The sequence below is a fragment of the Lathyrus oleraceus genome, chromosome 6 (assembly GCF_024323335.1).
Source record: "Lathyrus oleraceus cultivar Zhongwan6 chromosome 6, CAAS_Psat_ZW6_1.0, whole genome shotgun sequence".
Lineage (NCBI taxonomy): Eukaryota > Viridiplantae > Streptophyta > Magnoliopsida > Fabales > Fabaceae > Lathyrus > Lathyrus oleraceus.
The window spans coordinates 249,222,063-249,230,531 of NC_066584.1; the positions used below are offsets into that span (position 1 = coordinate 249,222,063).

Genomic DNA, 8,469 nt, shown 5'->3' on the forward strand with positions numbered 1-8,469 from the left:
CAAAAGACTTTGTATATTAAAGTTTTGTCAAATTAATAAATGAATATAAGTCATAAGCTTGAAGTATTTATAAAGAACTCCTTTAACCATATCAGAAGAGAAACACTTTTTTTCTTCTAATTTTGTGGTGAAGGCGTGAAGATAAGAGAAAACTTGTTCTCCCTCGAATTACGAGGAAATCATCATTTTCTTTAATTGGATGACCTAAACTGTTATTTTTTGACACTACACCAACCTATGAAAATGGAGTATGGATCTTAGTCGAGTAGAGCGACCTAGACCCAGTTGACGGGACCCGATACATGCTCGCCCAAGCGTTTTGGGCTAGTTTTGAGTCTAGTAAAATTATTTCTATATATATATATATATATATATATATATATATATATATATATATATATATATATATATATATATATATATATATAAATGAAAATCTTAGTTATAGAAAAAAGTTATTTTTAAATGATATATTGTGTATATACATTATGTATTCAACTAATGTTAAAATATTTTTTTTCTAATTATAAATAAGAATAAGGTGTATGTCACTATCAAATATATATTAAACATATAAGATAATAAAATAACAATAGTTTTTTTTTTTTTACAACGAATGCCCCAAATATAGGAAAATGGTTATCATATCGCTATTCTATTGCATCATTATTTAACTCCATCCTACCATATCATAGATTGATACATGTATATTAGAAACTATTCTATTGCATCATTATTAACTTTATCCTACCATATCATAAATTAATACCAGTACATACTAGAAATCCTCAAATAAACTCACGTTACGTTGAATATCTCATTGGATATGTACTATTACGTGATCTATAATAAATGAGGTAGGCAATGATAATTTAAATTTGAAAAATACTAAAACGGGATTTTAAATTGAAAAACAGAGGAAAAACAACATAAGAATTGTTAAATTTATTTATTCATACAAATCAAGAAAATATTTTTTACTTTAATTTTTAACTTAACCTATTTCTTTTGGTATTAAACTTTCTAAAAAAGTTTATTAAAAAATGCAATGTATTTAGTCTTGAATATTAATTAGATACATCAATAATTTAATAAGTTAATTTTTATTTATATTTAAAACTAAAAAAAAAAGTTAATAACAAATTAATAAATATAGCTCTTTCTTTTATAAAAATAAAAAGAGAAATTTTAAATAAGAGTTAGTATAAAATAAACCAAGTTAGAGACTGACATTACCTTTCTCTCCTTTATTTTGCTCTTCTCTTCTCTTTTCTTCTCTGTCGGCTATTTATCTGCATCTGCATCTCTTTCTGTGTTCCCATCCAACTCCCTTATTTCCCTTTCTCTTCAATTCCCTCTCCCATTCCTTCAATTTGATCTACAATTTTCATCCTACACTTCATCTCCGTAAGCAATTCATCTTTTTCTCAGTTTTATTTGTTTGATCCGTTCAAATTCACGATTCGGTTTGATTTTGATCCCAACGCGTTTTCAATTTTTTGTTGTTGAGATTTTCAGGAAGCGCAATGACGGCGGAGGAGGTGTTGAACGTACACAGCAAGGAAAATTCCGATAACTGCGCCGAAGATCATCACAAGATCGTTACGGAGCATTGCAATGGCGATGTTCGCGGTAAAGAAATATCTGAGAACGGCAATGTCGGTGCCGAAGTTGTTTCTGATTCCGTTGATTCAGATCCGATCGTTACCGTTGACGGTAATGGTGTAGCGTTGGAGGATCACAAGGTTGAAGGTGAATCTCAAGTTAAGGTTATTACCGAAGAACCTAGTGTAGTTTCCAATGGTTCTGTTGACGAAATTGAACGGGAAGGAGAGATTCGGCAAAACGGTTCGGGATCTGATGTGAATAACGTTCATGTTACTGATACTGTTGTGGAGGCTGGTGACGATAACGGAATCACAAGTGTTCAAAACGGTGTGTTGGAAAAACAATCGAATGGATGTGCGGTGGAGAATCAGGACGAGATTCGTGAAGAAGTTACTGATTCTCTTGTAGAGGAGGAAGAATTGAAGGTTAGGGATCGTGAATTGGAGAGTGTTCAAAACGGTGCCGTTGCGGAGAATGAGGTTGGCCTTGTTGCTGACGTGGACAAGAGTGATCGGAAATTGGAAGGTATAGCTGTTGAAAACGGTGCAGTGGATAGGGATGGAGAAGGAGATGTTGAAGAGATCGAGATTCCTGTTGTTGAAGAAGTTGCTGTTGCTTCTACAGAAGCCGTGGAGTCTGTTGATTCTGATGTGGTGGGAACAACGGAATCTAAAGACCGGGAAAAAGTGGAGAGTGGAAGTGTTGTTGGTGTAGATGTTTCAGATGAGAAGAACAAAGTTCGCGATACTGAATTGGAAAGTGAAGTTGGTGGTGAAGTGAGTGAATCAGCTGAGAAGAATGAAATTCATGACGCTAAGTTGAAAAATGTAGTTGATGCGGAAGTGAGTGAATCAGCTGAGGAAAACGAAATTCATGATGCTGAGTTGGAAACTTCAGTGAATGCTAAAGTGAGTGAATCAGTTGAGAAGAACGAAATTCCTGATGTTGAACTGGAAACTGTGGTTGATGCTGAAGTGAGTGAATCAGCTGAGAAGAACGGAATTCCTGATGTTGATCCTGAAGTGAGTGAATCAGCTGAGAAGAACGAAATTCCTGATGTTGATCCTGAAGTGAGTGAATCAGCTGAGAAGAACGAAATTCCTGATGTTGAATTGGAAACTGTCGTTGATGCTGAAGTGAGTGAATCAGTTGAGAAGAACGAAAATCCTGATGTTGAATTGGAAACTTTAGTGAATGCTGAAGTGAGTGAATCAGCTGAGAAGAATGAAATTCGTGATGTTGAATTGGAAACCGTGGTTGATGCTGAAGTGAGTGAGTCAGTTGAGAAAAATGAAATTCCCGCCCATGATAATGAAGCCAGTGATAATACTGGCGTGGAGGAATGTGCAGTTGAAGATAGTCAAAATTGTTCAGAGAAGGTATCGAGTGAATCTGTCTCTGTTACTGTTGTTGAAAATGGTTTGGCCGAGGTTGAGGGGAGCGCTGAGGGGGAAGTGATTCCTAGTGATATCGGTGATTTGGAGAGGTCTGTTGAGACATCAGAACCTCAAGTGGTTCTTCAAGGAAAAGATTTAGCAGAATTAATTAAGTCAGGGACTTCTGATGATGCTGATGAAGGTGTAATTGAAAACGAACCTTCTGTTGATACGAAGAACGTTGAAGAAGAGAGTGAGGCTGAACCTTCTGATAATGCTGTCAAGGGTGATGGTATATCTATTGAGGTGTCTGAGCCTCAGATGAAAAACGATGCAATTGGTAGTGAAGCTGAACGTTCAACAGAAACAGTGGAGAATGAAGTTGAAGTTTTAAACAATGTGATGCAGAGTGAGGCTGATCCTTCTCTTCATGTGCAAGATTTGAAAACCGATGTGGGTAGTGTAGCCAAATCTTCAGTTGAAGCCGAATCTTCAGTTGAAGCTGAACCTTCTCTTCATGTGCAAAATTTGAAAACCGACGTTGTGGGTAGTGTATCGGAACCTTCAGTTGAAGCGGAACCTTCAGTTAAAGCGGAACCTTCAGTTGAAGATGAGCCTTCAGTTGAAGCTGAACCTTCAGTTGAAGCTGAGCCTTCAGTTGAAGCTGAGCCTTCAGTTGAAGCTGAACCTTCAGCTGAAGTTTCCGCCGAAGAAAGCATCCAGACCAATGAAGATTTGAAAACATCCCAAGAAGCATCTGCCACTGATGCTATGGATGCTCAGAATATGGTCACCGAGGTGGTGAGAAAGCCCTTCTATTGGTTGATCCGGGTTCCCAGATATGATGATGATGAAAATATAAAAGAGCAGATTCAACATGCTCTTCAACAAGTAGAATTGAAGACTAAAATCCGTGACGAAATTCGAGCTGAAAGCCAGACTAAAAAGGTATGCAATATGCAGAACAGAACATATTAGAATGTTATTAGTTTGATTAACAAAATAGAAAATATCTCTGAAATATTAGTTACAGTATATGATGTTAGATAATTATTTTGAATGATAATTCTCAGGCCATCTGTAAAGAGTATGGGCAAGAATTTAGAGCTGCAGTACAAGAAGAGAGAGCTTCTAGGGAGTTGCTCAAATCCAAACGGAAGGAGATGGATTCAGTTCAATCCACCATGAATAGATTAAATAATGCAATTTCTGTAGGGGATATCGATAGCAAGGTATGCTTTCATTTTTTATTCCAGAGATATTTACCAGGATTTGATTCTTATGCCTGTTTTGTTGTGTTAACTTCTCTAGATTTATAATTTGGTTTCAGATTAGAAACATGGAACACATGATTCAGCATGAAACTCTGCCTCTAAAAGAAGAAAAGCAATTGATACGCCAGATCAAACAATTGAAGCAGAGTCGCGGCGAGCTGTCAACTATTATAGCAAAACAGGATCAATCACAATCTCTTGACGAAAAAGACAATATTGAAGAGCAATCTAAGGTGTACTAGAGTCATGTTTCTTTTCATTAATATTTTCTGAATTAACTACCGCTATCTTTTTATCAACTAGCTGAATTACATTGTCTCTGACTTCAATATTTTCAGCAATTACAGCTCTTGAGGAAGGATTTAGATGTGCTTAGAAGTAATGTTCTGAAGGCAGAAGCAGTAACTAAAGCAGCAAAGAAGAAATATGATGAAGAAAGTAATCAAGTGAGTGAGGTTGTGGCTCAATTTAAGACTGCTGATGACATTCGTCAAGAAGCTTTTGTCAAGCTACAGACTTTGAAAAGGAAATTACATGAGAAGGTTTGATATTTCTTTCCTGGCTACTGCACTCCTTTTTGTTTTCAGTACTTCTTCCCCGAGAAAAAAATTGTTGCAAGATATCTGTTTTGTTTAATCAGAACAGAGCAAAATTTACTCTTGGGTTTGTTTTGGATTTATCATTTTGAAGCTTGAAAACTGCGTATTCACTAAGAAGAAGTTAGGAAGATTTATGTGATACTCATGTCAAATTTAGGGGTGATTGTGTATGAGTTCAAATATTATCTTATAGCAATCTAATTGCTTATAGAAATCTAGCTGCTCTGTAAATAAGCGAAGGAAATCAAAAACATGAAGTAACATCTGTTTTGTTTATCAGAACAGAACAGAATTTACTCTTGGGTTGTTTTGGATTTAACATTTTGAAGCTTGAAAACTGCTTATTCACTAAGAAGTTAAGAAGATTTATTTGATACTAATGTCATATTTAGGGGTGATTGTGTATGAGTTTCAGTATTATCTTATAGCAATCTAGTTGTTTATAGAAATCTAGCTGCTCTGTAAATATACGAAGGAAATACAAACCATGAAGTAATTGAGAAGCTAGTGCAAAAGGATTATGTTCCTTAGTGGTTTGCTTGTGTTGCACAGCAAATGCCACACCCCTTTGTGGATTGAAGAATTTAATGCTTAGGCTGTGTTGGCACAATGAATATCTCTATTTCAGGACTAGTGTCTGGAGACTAGTGTTAGTAGGCATCCACATCATCTCAACCTTTTTTCCTCTATTTTTTTTATCTTTTCCTTAAATTTTATCTGCTGAACTCGGCTGTTCTGCTGGATGATGTGTTCTTAGTGATACATATTAATACATTTTTATGTTATGGAAGTAAAATATTTACACTTCCTCTATAAATATATACAATGTTAATAGCAAATACTGAGCTTAGTTTTGTTCACTCTTCTGCAGAGCAAATATTTTTGGGAATACAAAAATGCTTCAATTAAAGCGCAAGAACTAGCAGTACAAGGGAAGAAAGAGGAGGTGCAAAGCTTATGTATTGATGAGGTGATCCTTTTTTACACTTGAAACAAGTAGTGAGATTATCTTTTTGTTACTGCACTGTATTAGGCAAATAAACTTGAATTTTGCACTTACCAATTCAGGCTGAGCGAATACATGAGATGTGGAAGAATGATGAGTTCAGAAGGAACTATCTCCGGTGCAACACCAGGAGTACACTGAGGAGACTGCAAACTTATGATGGCCGAATGCTTGGTCCTGATGAAGAGCCACCAGTGATTCCTAATAATACCTTCTTTGAAAAAGTTTCCAAAGATGATTCTCTGGTCTCGCGATCAGCTCCTGAACAACAAAAGAAATCAATACCAACAGAATCTGTTACTGTTAATGCAAAAGTTGAACCGGCTTCCAAGGCTGTCGTACAGAAACCTGAAATAAGTCAGATAACTAGTGCTAAAAAGCCTGCAAAACCTGCTCCTTCAGAGAAGAAGTCAGCGGTTCCAATTCGTCGTTGGGGGGACGAGTCTGATGAAGATAAGGAACCTAAGGAACCTGTGAAAACAAAGGAGGAAGAGGAGCGGATTTTAAAGGCTGAAAAGGCGAGGAAGGAGGAAGAAGAAGCAAAACTGAAGGAAATGAAAAGGCTAGAGGAAATTGAGAAAGCTAAGGAGGCACTACAAAGGAAAAAGCGTAATGCAGAGAAGGCCCAACAAAGGGCTCTCTATAAGGCACAAAAAGAAGCTGAGCAAAAAGAGAAGGTAATTGTATTATGATTTAGATTGTTTCTAAAACCCTAAGTTTAATAATTATCACACCACCATAAAAATGTTTTACATAGGCATCTTAATCATATTGCCTAATGTCACATTATATTAACTAATTTCTTTAGCATTTTCACAAATACCTGTATGATAAAATGTGATTGGATTTGTTTATACGCAAGTGCATAGTTATTAGGTTTGAAAACTATTTATTTGTAGCTCTTCAGCTATATAACATAAACATGCATATCGGTGCAGGAAAGGGAGAAAAGAGCAAGGAAGAAGGGAAAGAAAAAAGCAGTTTCTACTGAAGATGTGGAGACAATAGAACAAGATTCTGCAGCTTCTCCTAGCTCTGAAACACTGACAAGAACTATAGAAGAATCTGATCAGAGTGAGAAACCAGTTGAGGTAACAAAAAGGTCAGTAAAGCCATCTCAATTCATAAAGCAGAACAAAGTGAAATCTCTACCTATGTCTATTCGCAACCGGGGAAAGAGACGAATTCAACCATGGATGTGGGTTGTAATTGCAGTTCTGGTTATTGCTGCCTTGTTTTATATTGGGAATAACAGCTCCCTGAGATCTTCGTTTCAAAACTTTGGTTTCTGAGGACACTCCAGAGTTAAAAAACTTGCTTCGATGCTAAGCAATCATTAGGTGTTTGCCTTGGGGGATGGTACCCTTATATATTTATTGCATATATACATATAGAAGCAATTCTTTTGGTGCCTCTACAATTTTTTGCTTCTAGTTTTTGGTCTTTAGTCATTAATATTATTATTTTCTTCAAACCAATATTTGTTACTTTCTGATGTGATGCGATTTTAACTGGTTGATTGCTTCTGCGACCAATTATTATGGTAATAAATTATTGTGATTGTGGGTTTTTTTATATTGGCTGTTGTTTATTATATTTACTTTTCATTTTTCTTTTCTATCGTGGCCACTTCTTACGATTGAGGATAGAAGAAGCTAATGCGTATTTATGCTTTTTTTTCTCCTTTTAAGTTTGGATACTGTGAAACGTATAACTCATAGAGGTTCATTTTTAGGAGAGAAATTTTATTTATATAGGGCAAAGCTTACATAGGCATCAGAATATATCAGGTTACCAACATGGGGTTATGCCTTAACTTATAACATAAATAAAGTTAGGGTTAGTTTATAGTATTACTTATCTGTAAGTTAAACATTTCTAAAAACTAGTTTGATTTTAAAAGATTAGTTTTTAAATCTGAAGCGAAGTTTTTATAGGAGAAAGCTAAATACCTCAAGGGTATTTTTAAGAAATTCACATGGTTTGTAGAGTTGTTGCAACTAAATAGAGTATAATTTTCATCACATTGTTGCCCACTTGCCCCTATGATATGGACTTTTAAGGCTATGCTAGAGAGCTACTTCCATCTCTTCACGGTTTTCTTAAAAATCACACATTCCAATGTATTTTTTACTATCTGAAATTGATAAATTGAAGAAAAAAAGGTGTAATTTTCGTCCTTACGGATGAATCCGTACGAAAGCGGTTTTAAATAACTATGAAAACATTCGTCCTTGAGGCTAAATTCACCATAAGTAGTGCCTATGAGATTATGCTTGGCAGAAATTCCAATTCAGTCATAGACTTATAGAGTCAAATATGGAATATGGTTGGCAGAAATTTCAATTCAATCCTAGACATAGAGTCAAATATGGAAGCTCAGGGTAACTGAAAGGGTTATGGTGTTTGTGTGGCTGGTACAACAAGGAGGGTTAAAACCAACTTTTAAATAATCTTCATATTGCCTTCAAGAATTAGTTTAATGGTGAAGGCTAGGCTTGGGTCCTGAAGGTGTGGTCCTTTTAAGATCTCAGGTTCAAATTTATGTATTAGATCATGTTCATACAGAGATTTGTTCTGCCTTTACACGGACCCTGACAAGTTGA

General features: G+C 35.6%; 1 protein-coding gene across 3 annotated transcripts; it reads left to right on the forward strand.

The window, feature by feature from the left end:
* Window positions 1–1,206: 1,206 nt before the first annotated feature.
* Window positions 1,207–7,438, forward strand: LOC127097531 (uncharacterized). 3 transcript variants are annotated; one of them, XM_051036032.1, is made up of 9 exons: window positions 1,207–1,407; window positions 1,519–3,636; window positions 3,673–3,932; window positions 4,058–4,216; window positions 4,315–4,491; window positions 4,597–4,800; window positions 5,729–5,827; window positions 5,926–6,540; window positions 6,802–7,438. In XM_051036032.1, exons 2-9 carry the CDS (start codon window positions 1,527–1,529, stop codon window positions 7,153–7,155), a joined length of 3,978 nt encoding a protein of 1,325 aa, XP_050891989.1. In that variant the 5' UTR covers window positions 1,207–1,407; window positions 1,519–1,526; the 3' UTR covers window positions 7,156–7,438. The 3 variants fall into 3 exon arrangements, with proteins under 3 accessions (XP_050891989.1, XP_050891987.1, XP_050891988.1); XM_051036030.1 differs by having other exon boundaries at window positions 1,519–3,932; XM_051036031.1 differs by having other exon boundaries at window positions 1,519–3,932; window positions 4,606–4,800.
* Window positions 7,439–8,469: the final 1,031 nt, after the last annotated feature.

Coding starts and splice junctions, on each gene's coding strand:
- LOC127097531 (XM_051036030.1), top strand. CDS start 1,527: ATGACGGCGGAGGAGGTGTTGAACGTACACAGCAAGGAAAATTCCGAT. Junction 3,933..4,057: donor CTGAAAGCCAGACTAAAAAG/GTATGCAATATG, acceptor GATAATTCTCAG/GCCATCTGTAAAGAGTATGG. Junction 4,217..4,314: donor TAGGGGATATCGATAGCAAG/GTATGCTTTCAT, acceptor ATTTGGTTTCAG/ATTAGAAACATGGAACACAT.